This window comes from Hippoglossus hippoglossus, chromosome 8 (assembly GCF_009819705.1).
Source record: "Hippoglossus hippoglossus isolate fHipHip1 chromosome 8, fHipHip1.pri, whole genome shotgun sequence".
In the NCBI taxonomy this organism is placed as follows: Eukaryota; Metazoa; Chordata; class Actinopteri; order Pleuronectiformes; family Pleuronectidae; genus Hippoglossus; species Hippoglossus hippoglossus.
The window spans coordinates 3,280,193-3,300,755 of record NC_047158.1 but is presented as its reverse complement, the minus strand read 5'-3'; the positions used below and the strand labels follow the sequence as shown (position 1 = coordinate 3,300,755).

General features: G+C 39.4%; 1 protein-coding gene across 8 annotated transcripts; it reads left to right on the top strand.

The window, feature by feature from the left end:
* The first annotated feature begins 1,819 nt into the window (after positions 1-1,819).
* On the top strand, positions 1,820-20,018 carry copz2 (COPI coat complex subunit zeta 2). 8 transcript variants are annotated; one of them, XM_034594377.1, is made up of 10 exons: positions 1,820-1,971; positions 6,022-6,090; positions 6,701-6,785; positions 8,235-8,326; positions 9,096-9,151; positions 10,419-10,496; positions 10,711-10,762; positions 11,790-11,828; positions 13,207-13,239; positions 15,634-16,799. In XM_034594377.1, exons 1-10 carry the CDS (start codon positions 1,954-1,956, stop codon positions 15,679-15,681), a joined length of 570 nt encoding a protein of 189 aa, XP_034450268.1. In that variant the 5' UTR covers positions 1,820-1,953; the 3' UTR covers positions 15,682-16,799. The 8 variants fall into 8 exon arrangements, 5 of the variants coding, with proteins under 5 accessions (XP_034450268.1, XP_034450267.1, XP_034450264.1 ...); XR_004614784.1 differs by lacking the exon at positions 13,207-13,239 and adding an exon at positions 10,997-11,101 and having other exon boundaries at positions 1,821-1,971; XR_004614783.1 differs by lacking the exon at positions 1,820-1,971 and adding an exon at positions 10,997-11,101 and having other exon boundaries at positions 5,983-6,090.
* The last annotated feature ends 545 nt before the right edge of the window (positions 20,019-20,563 follow it).

Sequence of the window (20,563 nt, the reverse complement as noted above, 5' to 3'; positions counted from 1 at the left end):
ATTGATCGGATCTCAAGACCCATTGAGGATGCCCTGGGGTGCGTTCACACATGTCCTAGGCGGTTCTCCACTTGTGAGTGGATCACTCAGGACTATCTGCAGACTCAGTGAAGAGACGGGAAAAGGTCTGGAGACACCCTCTGGCTTAAAGAAGAAACGCAGGTTAGAAGGGAGAACATGGCTCTGGACAGAATTGAAACCAACCTTTCTTTCCATATAGTTCCACAGCTAGACCACTAAGCTATCACTTCACGATAAAGATGGCAAACTCAGTATTTGTAGATCTGTGATCACATAGGCATTCATCAAACACCTTATTGGCTTTAGAGATGTGACGTTGAATAGCCCTGGTTTTGTGACACATCAGATGAAATGTGATACTAGTGTCAGTCCATCAAAACTGGTGTTAAATTGACACTAATGTTTGATATGACTGGAATATCTGAAATATGATAATTGCACATAAAATTATAAAACAGCCTCACAGTTTCCACTGGCATTTCTCATGTCATTATCAAGACAGACACACCTACAAAACACATAAGACATTTTATTTACATAGCACACTTCAAAAGAGAGAAACAATAAAGATAAAAACATAACCTCATTAAACATTGAAGGCAATTCTCAAGAGCTGAGATTTGAAAGTGTGAAATGATTTGACTTGTTGACTGAGACTTTAACCTTTAGTGTTTTTTATAAAGAGTGGGTTGGTCGGTTCTTTGTGTGGTTCATGACTTTTTTGAAGAGGGTAGATTGGGTTAATGTTTGATTAATTAGTATTTGCCCACACTTTGTGTATGGGTGTATGTTGCATACAGTGTTATCCTACAGCCAACTTCATCCTGGTAGACTGAACACGATGTAGACTGAACATGAACTCTTCTCTTTTTCAATATAAATTTCTTAACAAAAACACTGTTTCACAAGAAAAGAGAGGATTAAAGCAGCTTGGTTTGGACCGACCCAATTTACAGATTCAGCAGCAGGCAAGTGATCGAGGACGAGCTCACACCTGCGGGGCTTCTCCTGCTCCTGTTCTCCGAAACAGAGTTGACTAACTGGATGTGGTGTCAGTAACGTCTTTTATTGCTGCCCCTGTTTGCTGTTTAAAAGTGTCGGCATGCAGGTACTGTGGAAAACGCTGGGGGTACGACATCTAAAACATCTCTCTGAAAAACCGGTCAACAAGAAAGTCTCCCCAGTCATTTAGACCAGTGGTTCTCAAATGGGGGTACGTGTACCCCTGGGGGTACGTGTACCCCCGGGGGTACATGAGATTTTTTTTAAATATATTTAAAATTAGCATCCATTCAAAAATCCTTTAAAAATAATTATTTAATAAATATTCAATACAATATAAGTGTTTAATAAATCAGACACTGATGGCACAGCGCTGTGTATTACATCCTTTTTTCAACCAAAAATGCTTTGCGCTGGTTAGGGGGTACTTGACTGAAAAAATATTTCACAGGGGGTACATCACTGAAAAAAGGTTGAGAACCACTGATTTAGACAACGCAATGAGGCTACATTTTTTCGGCAGGCGTATCATTGCTCAGCAGCTCGATAAAGGCTGCAGGATTGGCATATTGTGTGTTGTGTTGTTTTTGTTGAGTCTGGCTTCAGTTTGTTTGCCCACCCCCCAACACTGCGTCGCCCCCCCATAGATTCATAGATTTTATAGAATCTATCTGGTCATAGATTTTATGACCAGCCGCCACAGCTGAACACCATGTCGCCCCTGAGGAAGCAGTGACTTTTATTGTGAAAGGCCAGAGAGCCCGAGGAGGAGGAGGGGGAAGAGGAGGAAGAGTGTCGGGAGCGCGCTCGGCTGCACACTCCGTCCCGTGCTGCTCTCCGGTTGGCTGCTGGGTTAGCGGGAGCGCGGGCAGCAGAGATCTCGGAGTGACAGTCAGAGCTTCCACGTCAACACAGCGAGCAGCGGCGGCGATGGAGTCCTCGTCTCTGGTGAGCCTCTCCTCTCCGAGCCCGGGGAGCTTTGCTTTGCCGGGGCGGAGGGGCGTCATGTCGGCGTCAGTGTCAGTGTGTGTTGGTGTGTTGGTGTGTTGGTGTGTGTATATATACGCGTGTACATGTGAACTGTTTGTGTGAGCGTGCGGGACATTTGTTGCATCGTGACAGTTTCGGTGGTGAGCGACACACCGGAGGAAAAGAGGGGAGGTGGCTCAGCTGCAGGTTGTTTATATACACAAGGTTTGATTTCTCCTCATCGTTCATGTGAGTGGGATCCTCAGTGTTCCACTGTGGACGCACAGGCCTGATGTGACACACACACACACACACACACACACACACACACACACACACACACACACACATTTTGATTTCATTCTGAGTGTAAAAATAGTCTGTGCTGGTTACACTGCGACAACTTATTAGGGTGTTTAGTTAACTCCATTACAATAGACTGGCTGCCACAAGTGGGTAACTGGCACAGCTGTTACACACCTATCCACACACACACACACACACACACACACACTGAGAGAGCGAGCGAGCGAGAGAGAGAGAGAGAGAGAGAGAATCCCGTGCAGAGCTCAACAGGACAGCACATAAGCCAAAGCTCCAGATCCTGCAGGGATCACTTGTAGACAGACACCAGTGAGGAGACACGGTCGTGTGTGTTTGTGTGCGTGCGTGCGCGCGCGCGCGCGTGTGTGTGTGTGGTTAAAGCAGGTCTGTGTGTTTAAATGTCTGCTTGTGTTGAGCATGTGTGTGCACAGATCGGTTGACGTGTAGAGCAGAGTACGTGCCACGTCCACCATTCTCCTCCTCCTCTCTCTCTCTCTCTCTCTCTCTCTCTCTCTCTCTCTCTCTCTCTCATTTGCCTTGCGCACCATGTCTCTCAGCCTTGTTTGTATTTCCATGTCATTCTTTCTTTAAAGACTTAAATACATAACTTAACTTCATGAATTCATATGATGCAACATTCACTCCAGTGTACTTTTTACTTGAGTGTATTAGGTATTAGGGTACTGATACTACAGTTTAAATGTAAACACATAAGTATCGTCATCACAATGAACTTAAACTGTCAGCGGTACAAGTTGAGTCATTAGTATTTTTGCATGCGCCTTCATGGTTAATGAGATGGAGCTTATTTGAATGAGTTTATTTTCTGTTAAAAGATTATTCTCTTCACAGTCATATTTCATCAGCTCATTGAGTGTTTTGAATGAAACATGTATTCAGCAAAGTAATTTGTAAGTGTAGTTGAGTTGAAGTATAAAACTAAATGAACTGCTCAAAGTATCCAATGTGCTTGGCTTTCCACCACTGGCATTTACCTGACTGTATAATAATATAACACTGTTAAAGGAGCCGTAATGTGCATAATGAGCCAATTTTACTTTGATGGATAATTAATTCAGGTCAAAACCAACTTTGTTTTAGAAGGTTCACCCTCATATCACTTTTGTTTCCCAGGTAGAAGAGAAGATTGACACAAGTGTGTAATCTTCAATCGATATGAGACTACAGCTAGCTTAGGAAGACTGGAGACACACATTTTTGCTAATTGTGAAAAGTAAGGAATTTCTTAAGTATACAGTGTCAGCTCCTTTAAATTCAACTTTCAGTGATATGTTTTTTTTTGATGGAACCTAAAAAAAGAGTCTGAAAATCTAATGTCGTATTTTTTATAGAGGTCATGAAACAACCCGCAGTCACTGCCAGTAATTCTGTATTATTACAGCATCTAAATGGCTAGAATGTCTTGAATATACAGTGTATCATGCCCATAATGTGGTATAAATGAAAATAGCAGTCTAGAAATACAGCCAAGGCCAAATTGCATGAGGCTGCAATCTTTTATGTATTTGTTCTTATTACGGGGAACAGACTCCAGTCTGCTAAACCAGTCTTCTGGTTTAGTCTAAATCCATGATCTATTTATACACGCACGTCAGACAAAATCTGTCATTATGTTTTAACCAAACAGACAGTTTTTAAATTTTTTGGAAATTAGCTGTCATGTTGATGCAGAGTGACTTACAATACTGAGTCAAATAAGCCCTCTCCCTCTACAGTAGACATTTAGTTTGTATATTTGCTGTTAAACTCATCATCTAATGTACAGAGCTGCTCCCCCAGGATCAGCAGGTGGTTGTGCTGGCAGTTTAAAAAACAAATATTTTCATCTTTGTCTTGTTCATGTATAGTGCATGTTAAGTGTCATTATTTCCAACAGGTTTGATCACACAAACTCTCATTCTCACAAAATCATTGTTACCTTCTTACTTCTACGAGGCTAGTTGAACGTATTGATGAAACTAGTTTGCTAACATACAAAGCACTTAGAGTGAAATATCTGACCTGACTGACACTTAATTTAAATTCTGTTTAACAAATAGAAAACGTTATTGTATGTAGGCCCCATCTCATAGGAGAAAAAAGTACATCTGCCCCCTTGAAGGTGAAGGTTTGAATTATCGCTTGATGACCCCTCAGTTGACAGATATTGTTGGGTAGTAGAGCATTTGTTCTTTTTCTCGTTTTTGCAAATGGTACAGCCAGCTGTTTAGCTTGGACTAATATGACTAACTTGGCTTGTTTTCTTATACTAGTGCAGCACACATTCTAAACCTGCCTTTTTGGAATGGGCTGTTTGCTTGGTCTGTGGTAAAAAACTGTCACTTTTCTATTGTTTGTCTACTGGATGTTGTGTGCAGACTCTTTGGGGCAGTCAGAAGACTTTGTGTTCATCCTACCTGGTTTATCTGCAGTGAAGCCGTTGTGCTCCCATGATCAACCTTTTGCACTGATGATATAGTGAATGTTTTTCATGAAATGAAACTGAATTTGCTTTATTACTGTTCATGTGTGTGGCTTATACAAGTTAGCATGTTTGACCTTTTCACACATTGCATGTCGGCTAGTTCAGAGCAGAGCAGAACAGTCGTCTGTTAAGCAATCGACACAATCTTCAGAACCTATTTCACAACTTTTCAAAATAAAAGCTCTGTAATTAAGTTCTTCATAAACTATTGCAGCAACAAAACAAACATTGTGCCCTTACTTTGAAGTAAAATTGCTAAAGAGGAAGTGACTTTAAATGTTGCTAACATGATGTAGATCTGCACCCATGACACCAATAAATGTCTGTGTTAATTGTAGTGCATTTCCTCAGCAAACTTTTGCAAAGCAATCTTTTTTTTGAATATTTTGGGGTTATTTAATTTCATTGTTTATCCTTTCTGAAGATTTCAACTATATTGCAAGAGCTTCATCAGCACATATACTTTGCCATTTGTCCTGGAATTGAAGTAAAGTTCAGATTTCCCACCTTAAATGTGGCAACTTAGAAATAAAAAGTGTAACAGCTGTCCGTCTTCTAATACATCAGCAACGCACCAGTCTTAAGACAACCTGAATGATGATGGAAAATGGAATTGGATGTACTTCTAGATGCGTGGTTATGATCACCATTAATAGATTAATTAATTTACTACTTTCTTAATCAAAGCTCTTAAATACATCTTCCCTTCAAGTTCAGTTTATGTAACAGGTAATACTGTGGTAATATTGGAGTCTGGATGTTGTAAGTTTCTGGTCTAAGTTCTGTGATACACTCTGACTGTGAATCTATGCTAGTCAGTGCATAACAGAACTTTGTCCCGGGTCTGAAAACACTTCGCAAGGACGTACAGACAGATGGAGGAAAGAATAAATGAAGCGTGTGCAGGAGAATGGAAATGTGAAACCAGCCTGAACTAACAACCAGAAGCATGTCAATATGGAAGAAACTGTGAATGCAGCCTGGTGTTAAGTGTATAAACTGGTTGGACTGGGCAGCGTGTTGTTTGATGTGTGGCCCAGAGTGAATACAAAGCAGGGCGTAGCTGGGAAATCAGGGTTTATCTGGACAATATAGGTTGATACGCCACTCTGACCAGGTGTGGGAGGACTGGCTGACTGTGGCATTATGTCCTAGATATCTGCCTGAAGTGACTCAGCAAAGCTGAAATATCTAAGATGGTCTGTCTTTTATTATTGCAGGAACCTTCCCTCTACACAGTGAAAGCTGTTTTCATTCTTGACAATGATGGCAACAGACTTCTGTCAAAGGTAAGGTTTAAGGACCATACCAGTGAACTCAAACACATTTACTGCAAATTACCAAAATTATATGTCATGACTGCTGAATAGTCTAGACTCTGATTGGCTGGAAGGTGTGGATTACATTTTAATAACCTGACACTCAAGGCCTTGCTATTTCTTTACCATTCTAAATTGATGAACTTGTATTAATAATGGGCCTCATTCACCAACCGTTCTTAAGAAGAAATCTTTTCTTAAAATCACAGTTTTATGAAGATTCTAACATTCAACAATGTTTTCTTACCTGGGATTTGTTCTTATTTAAGAACAGAATCTAAGCTCACTTAAGAGCACTCTTATGCACACTTGACAACTGACATGCTCATGCAATTTAATCAATAAATAATATGATTTAAATTATAATATTTTTATTTGTTAATCTCAAGAAAGAAATGCATCACTTAAAAAAGGAACTTAAGCATTATGACTTAAAATTACAAAAAGCTCTGGTATGGTCCCTACAAAATTTTGAGGATTACTCACACATCCTTGCAGTGCCATTTACTCGTAGCCCCAAAGGTTTGGAAACACTTGAAAGGAGCCAGAGTAACTTTACTCATATATGTTTCTGTTCCAGTATTATGACCCTGAGCTCTACCCCTCCATGAAAGAGCAGAAGAGCTTCGAGAAGAACATTTTCAACAAGACACACAAAGCAGACAGTAAGCTCCTCTCTGTGTTTTTCTGTTTCGGTGTCACTGGACACAACCATCCATCCAACTGTTCTCGGTGGCATGGGGGGGATTTCCTATTTTAGAAATCAATCAACAAGCAAATGGCAATTAAAATAAAGTGAAAATTATGGCAGATCTGGCATTTGTACTTTTTGTATCTATAGTTTTGAACTGATAGGGAAAATGTATTGTGATTATCTTTAATTATCCGTCTTGAACTTGAATTTATGTTTCTTAAAAATAGAGGGGAGTTGATTAAAAGTTATGTTGTTAGCCCCAGTTGTTCCTGATCTCTGATCTTAAATATAACCACATGCAGACTTTGGATAATAAGTTATACGAGAGCCTGTAAGTAATATGATTAAATTGAAAAGTTGAAAACCTTCATACTCAGGCTATTTGCTAAGTATTTGGTTTGACTTTAGCCATTGCTTTAATTGCATATACTTAACTTATACTTAACTAAAAAGCAGTTCAGGAATAATTCCTTATTTGGGCAAAAAAACAACCTGTTTAGACCAAAGCTGAGGCCAGCATCTCCATCAGGTTAAGAGAGCCAGAAGAACGCAAACCAGCCACCGACAATGTCACCCTGGCCCAAACCCAGTCACACTAGGCCCATGGTCCTCAAGATAGGGGATTGTTTGCACCTATTCAACTATGTTACAACCAGCGAGCTAAAAAAGAAATGCAAAAATTGACATACTAGAAGAATAACTGTTTTGCCATTTTTCCTTTTAAAACCGGGCCTGATTAGAATGTTTAACACTGACACTCACACACATCTCCTGTGTCATCTGCTTCCATTCAACCATCTAGTGACCCATCAGTTTTACAGGATACGAGCCTAAAGCAGCTTTCACACAAGCCACTAAGGATCTAAACCATATTTGGTCATGGCCCATTGGTGGAGGTGTTAGCACAGTTCCTGAAAATCTACAGAAATAGTAACTTTGGATTTTCTTTTTAAATTTGTCTTTATATAACCTTTAAACCAAAATCCCATTTATTTATCTATTCAGAGAAACCACACACTTTCTGAGGTTTTTCGTGCCAAGGTGAAGTGGGATTCTCATTTTCTCCCAGCTGATACCTGAGTCTTTACTCCAGGCCTCTTTATCACCAACCCACTTGGTCCCTCCTTTTGTCCAAAATTCCTCCTTCATTCTTGCTTTTCTCCTCTTTCTTCTACACCTGTCACACTATATACCCTCTCTCTCTCCCACCTCATCCTCCCTTTGTTTTGCTCTTCTGTGTGTGGCATTTCTTCACTCCCCGTTTTTCTCTCTCCTTTCCTTGTCTCCTTCTTTCTCTCTCTTCTTTTCTTTTCTTTCCAACTCAGTTTTTTCTCTCACTTACATCTTCTTCCTAAGTAAAAACAGAGGTTTGGGTCTTACCTTTCATCCCTAACCCATCCTTTTCTCCTTCTCTTTCTAGATGAGATAGCTTTCCTGGAGGGGATGACCATTGTCTATAAAGGCAGTATAGACCTCTTCTTCTATGTGGTGGGAAGTGCTCAGGAGAATGAGGTAGGGTCAGCTTAGTTCTCTCATTGCAACAATGAAGTTTTTTTCTGAAAATAATAATGATCTGAGACACTCTCTCAGAGGTCGTATCATGTCACTACAGACTAGCTGTATATATATATATATATATATATATATATATATATATATATATATATATATATATATATCATGATAATTTTTGAAGGTGCCATTTTCTGATCATTCTTCTGAGAGATTTTCTCCAGACCTTTGTGATCCTGAAAATGTTCTCTCCACCACGAGATCAGGGGGACTTCCATGATAATTTAAGAGCCTGACACTGATGTTATATATACTGAAACTGAAAGAGAGGATTGGTTGTGGCGACTTTCAGTTTTCAGCATAAAAAAGGAAAATAAAGAAGCTCTGATAACCCACTGTATGCTAACTGTCTTATATCATAGCAGAGAGACAAAGTTAGCAAGTGGCTATTGTGGAGTATGTAGCAGCTTAAGCTCTTTTCAGAGAACGAGTATTTTAACTAATGTTCATTAGAAGAACACGAAATGCTAATATTGCTCTAGGTCTGTTGCATGTGTACATAGGCAAGTGTTTTTTATGTTTTTGTGTTAAAGGGAATGCAACTGTTGTTTTTTAGTTTGTTCTGCTGACCTCATTTTCTAAACAAGCAAAAATTTGTTGGCAAACAGGTTTAACTTTTTTGAATTCTGCCCCAAGTGGTCATAAAGAAACTCATGAAGGCAGCTTTAAAGTCAGAATTTTAACAAATCTTTCTTTTCCCCCTCTGCAGCTGATGCTGATGTCAGTGCTGAACTGCCTGTTTGACTCCCTCAGTCACATCCTCAGGTACGTTCACTCACAAAACCTTAAAAAAAGTCCAGCTCCTAACACAGAAATTCACAATGTTTGATATCCAGAATAGTTCTGACAACGACACTCAGTGCTCACCAATGCATTGTGCTTTTGTGATATTAGAGCTTTTATCCTGCGTGTAGCCTCGGCACCATCAGTGCTCATGGTAGTCCACCTACTCCTCCACACTAACACTACCAGAGCCCCTCTCAGAGAAATAATGAGTCTTCGTGTTGAGACGGATGTGAAATTCAACACTGGGATCGCTCAATGTGACTGCAGCATTAACAGCCAAAGCGTGGCTGATGTGGTTGCTACGGTAACCGATGCTGTAGCAATGCAGAGTGCGAGCGATGGAGACAATAAGTGATTATATTATCTTAGAGTATGAAAGGTGACAGAATAATGATGATAATAAGAAGATGTAAGTGTCACAATATAAAATCAATGAAGCTGTTGAACTTTACTTTAAGCATCAATAGTAAATGGTCTCTAAAGGCTGTTTAAGAATGTTTTATCATCATACTGGCCAGGTAGTGAAATTGGGGTGAAAACATGTATTTGTTTGTGCTGCAAATTAAAGTGAATCGAGAAATCCAACCACTTTATCATGTTTTATAACAGCCAGTATTTTTAATTCAGTGATGGTTTGATTATCAAAGAGGACAGGTGAGTGTGGGGGACCTGGAGCTGTTTAAAGGCATCTTTGACAGAAGGGAGAGTTGAAATCAATGTTATTAGTGATATTTTATTTTATTTTATTAAGAAAATGAGAAACTATACAAAATATATTGACTAAGGAACAAAGAAAACAAACACAAACGCCCTGGATCCAGGGTAACGACTCCTAAAGGATCTAATTTGCGGTAAAAGAGAAAAGAGAGGGAGTTGAGAGGCTTCCAACGCATGGCATCCCAGAACATATGAAGATTGCTACTAATTGCTGGGACAAAGAGTACAAGTAGGGTAACAAGCAATGTTATTAATTACTTTGACTTCTGAGGTATTATTTATACAGGATGGCTGTTTCCCCTGTTTCTGGTGTTTATGCTTAACTACCCTTAACTTCTATGACTCCAGCTTTGTAATTAAACTGTAGAACCGCGGTGCCCAAAATGTCTAACTGGTCTCTCTAAGTCAACATCATCATACGAGAAATAGCCGTTTAGAAGAACACTGAACTAGAAGTGAAAACATAATGATACTCATCGGGATGCAGACTGTTGTGGATGTGACCAATTGATTTGTTTTTTATCTGCAGGAAAAATGTGGAGCGGAGATGTTTACTGGATAACATGGAAGGAGTGTTCCTAGTTGTGGATGAAATTATTGATGGAGGGTAAGAGAAAATGTCTGCAATTACCGTCTGCAAGACATACGCTCTACAAAAACATTGTGACAATTTACCGTGTGTTCAAACTAGCCAACGTCTAAGCTAAGCTTGGATTTGTTTTTTTATCATAGATTGATCAGTTGATCATTTTTTTTAAATATTTGTTCAGTTTATGTAATTCTACCCCTGGGTCTGATTGGCTGCTTAATCTTGTTGTCAGGGTGATTCTGGAGAGTGACCCACAGCAGGTCCTACAGAAGGTCAACTACAAGGTAAGAAGACTATCAATTATTCTGACCTACCTGTCATATCCGTTGGCTTATTTATGTAAATCAATGCAAAATCAAATGAAATAGATTAGGACTAATTATTATATTATATAAAACATCAGAGCAGACTACATTAAGGCTCATATTGTAGCTTTTCTCTTTGGCTTCTTGCCTCCTCTTACCTGCTTTACCTTTCTCTCTCTCCTTCTCCCTGTCTTTTGTTCTGATTGGTGTCAGCTAATGTCAGAGCAAGCCTATGGCTTTGTCCTGTTTGATTACATCACTGGTAACCTAGAGGGACAGACAGACAAGGGCCAGCTGCAGTAGACAGACAGACAGAGGGTGAGAGAGAGAGTCAAAGAGGAAGATAGTGAAGTGAAGCGAGTGCATGAATGAATGAGAGTGCGACAGTGACAGGGGAGAGACCAAGGAGGGATGGGCGAGACAGATGAGGTAAATGCATGGTGAGAGAGCATGACGACTAACAGAGGGGTGCAAAAAAAACAGGCTGGCGACAGGATTTTGTATATTAAAACATTAACCAGCAGGTGGTGCTAGAGGAAAAGTCAAGAGAGCACAACATTCCTCAGGTCTTATCCTCTGGGGACCAGGAATACATGAAAATTGAATGGAAATATATTTAAAAGAGATATTTCAGTTTGTGGATCGACAGAGAGAGAACAACATTGTCCACTCTTGAACCACATCAGATAAATTGTTTAAAATTCTAAACTTCTAATAGTAGTGAGTAGTGATTGGCTACTAACCAGCACACTTTTAATAACACCAACTTACAGTATTTAATGGTGTTTGCGCTGTTGTGTGTGTGTGTGTGTGTGTGTGTGTGTGTGTGTGTGTGTGTGTGTGTGTGTGTGTGTGTGTGTGTGTGTGTGTGTGTGTGTGTGTGTGTGTGTGTGTGTGTGTGTGTGTGTGTGTGTGTGTGTGTAAAGTAGTTTGCATAAAGTAGTTTGCATTCTGTATGGTTTTTGCATTTCTTCTGTGCACCCAACGATGTCATTGTGTTTTGCAGGCGGATGAGAACCCATTATCTGAACATAGCGTTGCTCAGGTAAGACGCACACAAACCTTTACTTTACACACCCGCAACAATGAATTAACTATGGAGTGGACTACTGTTTCTCGTTGCTATAAAGGTCTTATTATCACCCTTCTCCCAAGCAAATTAAAGTGATAGTTCAACGTTGCAGCCAAATACAATACAATTTAAATAACTGGGGAGTCCTTGTAACGTAATAAAACAACCGAAAAATGCCTCCATTCTGCTCCTGTGGTGTCATCCAAGTGTCCGTAAGCCCCGACATTCAAATTCAACTTGAAACGGCGTCATTTACACCATGTTTTAGCCTGTCCTCTGATATCCTCCTCTGGAGCCGCGTTCACCTTCGCGCACACACCGCAAAAGCTCGCGCCTCTATGCTCTCGCCCAAGGGTCACGTGACGACACCAGCAATACTCAGCAGTAACTGCAGCTGTGCAGTGATGCTAGCGGAAGTAGCGATGCTACTGCGCGCACCCTTGGGAATGTAAACGTGGTTCCAGAGGAGGATAACAGTGGACATTGTTTTTTTACATTTGAAGAAGTCCCCAGTTACTTAAATTGTATTGGATTTGGCTGCAACGTTGTTTACCCTTGAAACTCCATTTAACTGTGGCCCATGTCTTCAGATCGTGTTAATGTTGAGCCATTTGAATGCCACATTCATGAGGAGCTTCTAGGGCCGATCAGACTTGTGTTTACTCTCTGTTTACTTAGTGTAGACCAGAGGATAAAAGACAAAAGCAGAAATGAATGAAATAATTGGGCAGGAGACCTTTAAAAGCACTTCACATGCAAACACCTAAATCCTGCAGCAGATGAACATGTGAACTCACCCTGTGGTTGCATACACTGCATGTTTGCTTCACTACTGTACAGCTTCTCACATCTGCCTCCCCGTGATGACATTAGCTTATAGCACGAGGGAGCTTAACTCTCACACGTTCTAACAAATCAAAGAAACAGACAAACAGAGCTGTTCTCACACAGAATAATTAGTAGCAGTTCAACATCTGTCTGCACATTAGCCAGGCTGCATGCTAACGCGTGTTAAGGTAGCAACTAGCATGGCTTCATTTGCAAAGCAATGTACAGCACTAATTGGCTCAATAGTTAATGAACTAATTGATGGGTTAATGAATAAATGGTTTTATTAACAGTCTCTCTAGCAGAGTTGCTCTCTCAGTACTGGACAGATATTGAAGTGCTTCACAGATCACTCTTCTGCCAAAACACATGAATTTACTCTGGATCTAGTACTGGTCATTGCTTGAATTACAATGTTTTTCTGATGTCTGATTGTGTGCGTGTGTGTGCGCGTGTGCATGTGTGTGTGTGTGTGTGCTCAAGCTTCTAAGCCTCTCTTTATCTGTTGCTTTAACCCTCACAGCACATAACAGAGAAACTGGCCTTGACCTCTAACGTAAGTTTCTACTAACATCCCCACGCTACACTTCAAAACGTGTCTATTGTAGTACAAGCATGAAATTACTCTGGACCGCTGCAGTGCCTGTCAAAGCCTTTTGAAGGTTGGGGTAATTTGTTCAGCTTTTCATTTAGTCTATATGTAGGTAAACATGTGATGACATGTCATTAACTTGTGGCAGATATGCAGCAATAAGGAAGCAGAATGAGAAACACAGCTATAGAATAAAGTATAACATGACAGACCATGTGCAGTTCCACACAGGGGCTGTGATGTCTATCATGTCATATGTACCAATGATACGGTCTCAGAGGTGTAGTTGTGTTTTTGCTGTACACTCACCTCTGTGTAGTTCCTTATATCCACTTGAAATGTACTCAAGTGTCATATTATATCTTAAATTACTAGACTGACAGTAAAATATTGGATTTTTTTTAGTGATGCATTAATGTGTAAGTATCATTTTACTTTTCAAACTGGAGCTTAAAGTAATTTTAACAGGGTTAGGGTTAGGGTTAGGGGGTAGTACTTTTTTTTTATAAAAAAAGTTTATTTTTTATAAACTTTTATGTATGGAAATCAAAATCTGTAAAGTAACTCCAAAGCTGTCAAGTAATGCGAAAATGTCCATATACTGTTGTGAAAAGATGAAGCACCAAGAAATGAAGAGTACAAGTAACAGATTTATTTCAGACTCTCTGAACAAGCAAGTAGTTTTATCCTCATTCATCCTCTTTGTATGAGTGAAAACTTAAAAAGTGATTGTCAGTAGAGTGAATAACTCCACCAAGGTCCGACACTCCCCTTATGAAACACACTAATAAATTCAATACACCCAGATTTTTGTTTTGGATCTGCACCCAATTTCACACACTCGTAAATATCAGTCCTCTAAACATGCGTGATTTTGTAAAACATCGTATCTCACAATGTTAAAGAAAGAGGAAAACATGTTTCCTTCCTTCTGGTCCTGACCCATACTCCATCCCTCCACCAAGTTTCTTAGTAATGCTTCCAGGAGGTTCTGCATGATCCTGCAAACACTGTATGTAATAGAAAACAATGTAGAACTGTAGGAAGCCTCAGACCTCAGCACTGCACACATGTGCTGCAGAGTCAGAAGCAGGAGGCAGATTAGAGCAGCAGATAGAGCCTGTTACCTGAGCTCCAGGCACCCCCTGCTGTCAGGATGAGGAGGCAGCAACACCCTTAGTGCTGAAAAGTATGAGGACTGAACCAACAGTGGAAACAATGCTGCTGATGCAGAGAGGATCATTTCTGGCTCTGTTATATTTTTAAATTAACAGCCTCCACATAAAAATCCAATAAAAGGGAATTGAATTTAAGACCTTCAGATGAAAGAATGTAGTCGTTAAATGTTTGAAATAAACTGACGACAAGAACACGTCTGTCTCCCTACAAATGTGGGAGAAATATAATGTATTTATTTGTTTAACAGTTTCACTTTTCAATAACCAGTCAACTGACTCTGGGTACTATTGGAAAAAAACTAAAAATTAAGATTTGCACTTGATTTGATGAATTAAAAGCTATAATATTATTATTAAAATTCAACAGTGAGATTACTGACTGACTTCCAAAGAGAAAGGTTATTGTCATCATCTCACACTTACACTGTGTGTTGACAATGTTGACTGCTGACTATAAATTAACCCTTAATACAATTTCTACTCTGGTAAAGTTAATTTATTTATTATTTAAGGATTACAGTAATCGTAACTCATGACTGAAAGAGGCTGCATTTTTATAGTAATTAATCCCATCATATGCAGGCCTGTGTGTTAAGATGATGATTCATTGTCTAAGTTTTATTTATTATGTTCAGTAATTTAAACTTTTTGTTTGTTTGTAAAGTATCAACAGGTACTACATCATACTATCTACTGTGTCTGACCTCTAGTGTTTGAGTAGTGGTACTGCAACACTTCAGATAAATCACTGCACTGACTCCAAACATACATTTTATCTTCAACATGAATAAAACAACAAGTTAAACAACTTTTATGCAGTGTAAAGAATACAATAATTCAAAATACTCAGTACTGTTTAACTGTGAATAAACTCATTACAATCACATTCACAGGTACAGTTTATGCATTGTAATCCATAGTAATCCATAATCCATCAAAAGGTGTTTTCAAGCTGCTTTCTTTCCTGTTGCATCCTTAACCAAACTAATGAATACAGATCAATGAGGATTTTCTCAATTCACACAGTAATCAAACACATGTTCCTCAGGGAATGCTTTTTCTAGTTTATATTTTAAAGTATTATGTTTTTATTTTTATTGGGTGTTATGGGTTGTCCATGTGTTCTATTTTACTATCGTGCTCCGTTATATAACATTTTGTTCTTGCTTCGTGTCTCTAGGTTCTGCAGTCAGCCAAGGAGCAGATCAAATGGTCCATACTGAAATGACGTGGACCAGACAAATTTAGGATTCATATGATTTGTCCTTGAGAATATTTCTTGTCCCAAAGCTATTTTTGTAGTAACAGAGTAAAGGGAAGCTCATCACGAGCCTGTTGGGTAGTAGGCTGCTTTATATAAAAATTAACCAGTGCACTGGCATTTTGTTACATTGTGGGTGGTTAATGTAGTAGGTTTGAGAGTGATCATTGTCTATACACACGTGGAGATGTTATTTACATTTATACATGCTAAATGAATCCACCCTCTTCACTCTAAGGTGTCTCAGTAATCAAAAGTAGAGTCTTTCCGGGCTTCTGCTTAGAACCGGGCAGCTGTCAAAGACTAAACTAATCGAACATACTGGAAGCTTTGTTTATTGCTTTTATTTTGGTGGAGCAGGATCTTCCAGTCTTAATCATTCACATGTTTGCATGTCGGTGATGTGCAAACATTTTCAGATTACACATCTCTAGCCCCAAAATGTTACATGTCCAACTGATCATGGAACACTTTTGTTACCAGCATCTAGATAAACGACACAAGGCTGCGTCCTGTGAATTGTTACTGTTTGTGAGTCAGTATTTGATCTAAAGATTAAAATGAACAAGGAAAATCTGGGAAATAAGAAGTAACACACCACGATGTTAAATTATGCACCCTGACAGGATTTGTGCACTAAACTGCTCAGTTTAATAAAGATGCAGATGTTCTGACTTTGTGAAGGCTCCTTAAACAACATTACTGTTTTGTAAAGTTTATTTAAAGACTGTAAATGAATGTAAAGATAATAACACTAAACAAATGACTATGTGTTGGAGGCAGTATGTTACTGTTGCACTGTCAGAACCTATATTAAAGCTTCCCTTTGAATAGAATTCCCACATGAAGATAAGTTCATATCTGCACATATAATGGATTTTATAATGAAAGGGACCTAAAACTGTTTAGTCAATGTTTTTAGTCAAAAGTATTATAGATATTAAATATTTGAGTTGGTAAAAAGAAGAAATAGCCAAAGACAAAGTCATAATTTTGTTTACATTGGTATTAAAAGAAGCTGTTATTTTGTTAAGCTAATATTTGCGAGGCTGATAATAAAACTGTATATATGTGGTCGTTTCAAACTGTCTTTGTCTCCGACTTCATTTTATGTTTGGTTCTTTGTTTTTAATCCAATATGACCAAAATGTCAAAGCCAATGGTTGCTTCTGGTTTTATTACCTAAGGGAAATGAATCTCTGATCTAGGAAGATAAGCAGCAAAGCAAAAAACAACCAGCCCACTGTCTGCCTGTCTCTGTTGGTCGAGCCTGAGGCTCTTAATTTCAGGGTGGGTTGAGGATTTTGATTGATACACTCTCAACAACTAAATAATGGTATAAAATAAATCTCTGTAAAGACTGATATAAAACCATTTCTTCCATTAGGGCCTGTGGCTTCTTACCCAGGCTAACTAATCTAATGTTGCACATATGGCTGTCATGATGCTGTAAATCATTTAACTTTTCTTTAAATACATATTTAAGCTTAGTTTTGGTTACCGAATGTGAAATAACACTTATTAGAGAATTATTAGAGTGCAAGCAGATGGTGGAACGACACATGTTAGTGTAGAAACTAGACTCTGAGGCTACAAAGTTTATAGCCGACAATCTTTTGTTTTCCTTTTTATTATTTTTGTGACAACACTGAAAATAAATGGTGTGAAGAATTCATTTGTGCTGTGTAAACGTCCTATAGGGTGAGTCTTCATATCACAGCCGGCCGTTGTAGCAAAGCTGTCAAAAAAAAGCCAAGAATGAAAGAAGTATATGCTACTTAATGCCTCAGGGCTAAATTATGGATTTTAGGATGTCAATGTTTGTCAGTTGTCTGGTTGTCTATCCTGAGCAAAACAGCTATCGTCAAACTGTGTCATTGACAAAGATGCAGAAATACAGAATGAAGAAATGTTGAACTAGAGAGATAAAAAAGTTAAGCTTTGTAGAATACATTTTAAGATATTTATTTTATAACATTTCTTTCTTTCTTAATGTATTGATTTATGATGAGTTATTTATCTCAGCTTTCATATATCTGTATATTTAGTTTGATAACTGATGATCGAGTCAGTTTCCGGCCTCCACAGTTGACTTCCTTCAGGGAAGAAAGGCAGCAGACAAGTAAAGTCTGCTGCTGCAGGAGGCCATGATTGTGCGCTCAAGTAATCAATGAATAAGCCGCCTTGGAGAGGACTAATCGAATAATGAAGCATGCCCCTGTGAGCATGGATGACCAGTATTGACAGTGGTTACTTCTTCATCAAACGGGTTGTCATGGAAATAAAGCCTCTCTCCTTTTCAGCAATCAGGACAAATATACAACCTGCAACACCTCTGATAGATAGACATGGTCAACAGCTGTCATGTTAGCACGCTCACTTATCTGTCATCCACACATTTGGTCGTCACTGTGGGTTAAACTGTCTTCTCAGTGAATTGGGATCAGAACGACGTCATGTACATCAATGGTAACACAACTTAAAGTGGAATTCACTTTCAGTATCGTGTAAGTATGTGTTGGACCAGTTGTACTCACCAGGAACCAGGAAATGTCAGAAATCAAAGCATATTTCAGTCAGAAGAATAACTTTGCTTAGATATACAATATGCCTGCCCACATTACTGTTACATTACTATTACTGCCACTGTCTCTGCTCTTCCTTGCATGGCTCCCATTCATCTCTTTTTTTTGTATAAATACTTTATAACAATTGATACACCTTTACATTTATGTTAGACACTGTCTTTTCTCATCAAAGTTGTAAATATTATTATTTTGTTGATGTGTTACATTTGGTGTCTATTGCACCTCTGTCTGTCCTGTTTCTATGTTTCTTCCCTGATAAAAGGTTATTTTTGTTGTTTTTTGTAGATGATGTCACACCTAGTATGGGCTATACAAATGAAGTTTGATTGATTGATTAATTCAGTGACTCTAAAAAGTGCTCCAATCTGTTTGTTTGCCACAACAGTGGTAGACTTGCTGAACCAGGACCATAATGATTTTAAGAATAAATATATACTGCAGTTGAGTTAATGGAATAAAGTTTGCTTAGGTGTGGACATGTTTACATGGTAAATTGGGAATGCACAGCAGTCTACCATGTTAAAGTTCTTTGTAACTCTCTGCAGCGTTATATAAACATGCATCATTTCTTCAAAACTGACTGTACCACACAACAATAACAGAGTGACCTCATCAGCATCATCGTCCTCATCATCATCATCATCTTCATCATCCCCATCATCATCATCCTCAACAGGTGGTTTGGTTTTCAGCAGTGCAGGTATGGGTTTTCAGACAGTAAACTCTGGTTTTTATCCTCATCCAGTTTGATATGGCTGTTGTCAAATCTGAGGTTTGTGTGTGTGTGTGTGTGTGTGTGTGTGTGTAAGTGTGTAAGTGTGTAAGTGTGTGTATGAAGGGATCACTTCCTTTCATTGAGAAGTCATGACCACAGCAGAAGGAAATGATATCATAAAAGTAGACAGTTTGACAGATCACCTGTCAGACAGCACAGGACTCAGGACTCCTTAAAGTTTGTGTTCACAGTCGTTTCTGTTCTTTCCACTTATGTCGTCAGTCGCTTGTTGACAAGAGACACGGGCTGAATGGAGACTCCTTCTCACTGCCATGACGTGTGTGTGCCTGCTTCACTGCCTGGTTTATATACCACACTAATAGAGTCACTCTCACTACCACTGGCCGGAGGGAATTTACATACAGCCCCTGATTGGCCAGGGTTTTGACAGTGATATATTGGCCAGCCTCTGATTGGATAATTAACCTGTGATGTCAGTGAATGTGGGTTGGGCAGAAACAGGGAGAGAGACACCAAAGAGGAGAGAGAGAGAGAGAGAATATGAAAGGGAGAGTGGTATAGAGTGTGTATGTAAGAGAGAGAGTGGGCGGGATAGAAATGATACCCTGAAGGGCAGAGCCAGAGAGAGAGAGAGAGAGAGAGAGAATAGGAATATGGAGGGGAGAGAGACATAGAGTGTGAGTGGGAGAGAGTTAGTGGGTGGGATAAAATTGAGAAGAGAGAGAGAGAGAGAGAATGGGAATATGGAGGGGAGAGAGACATAGAGTGGGAGTGGGAGAGAGTTAGTGGGTGGGATAAAATTGAGAAGAGAGAGAGAGAGAGAGAGAGAGAGAGAGAATGGGAATATGGAGGGGAGAGAGACATAGAGTGTGAGTGTGAGAGAGAAAGTAGGTGGGATAAAATTGAGGAGAGAGAGAGAGAGAGAGAGAGAGAGAGAGAGAGAGAGAAAGTAGGTGGGATAAAATTGAGGAGAGAGAGAGGTGTGTAACCATAGGCAAAGCTTTGTGTGTGTGTGTGTGTGTGTGTGTGTGTGTGTGTGTGTGTGTGTGTGTGTGTGTGTGTGTGTGTGTGTGTGTTGCTCTATCTTAATTTATGAGACTTAAAAAGCTGGGTTGGTTGAGTGAGAAAGGATAGATCTCTACTCAGTCTCTACACTGACGTTTTAACTTTCCATTTGGCTTCTGTCGCTCAATGTTCAGGTGATGTTTGAGCTGTGTGTCATTTTGGCTCGTCTCTGCACGGCCAAATGCTCTGCCTGCAAACCATCACCTTTAATCTGATGGGGAAATGTAATTATGTGCTTTTTCTACAGCAGGCTCCAGCTGGAAGCCTGGCTGTAAAAACTAATTAGCAGCAAGAAACGCCAAGCCTCTGACACCATAAGGAGTCAAGAGGCACTGCCAACAACAGCCAGACACCGCGGCCGCCAGAAACCTCCAGGGATCTCCAGAGAGACCGAGAGAAAATCTGAAGACCCCTGGGGACCCCCAGAAGGAGCCACAATAAGTAGTAGTTGGACATTTTG

Coding starts and splice junctions, on each gene's coding strand:
- copz2 (XM_034594373.1), top strand. CDS start 5,998: ATGGTCTGTCTTTTATTATTGCAGGAACCTTCCCTCTACACAGTGAAA. Junction 8,327..9,095: donor GAAGTGCTCAGGAGAATGAG/GTAGGGTCAGCT, acceptor CCCCCTCTGCAG/CTGATGCTGATGTCAGTGCT. Junction 10,763..11,789: donor TACAGAAGGTCAACTACAAG/GTAAGAAGACTA, acceptor TGTGTTTTGCAG/GCGGATGAGAACCCATTATC.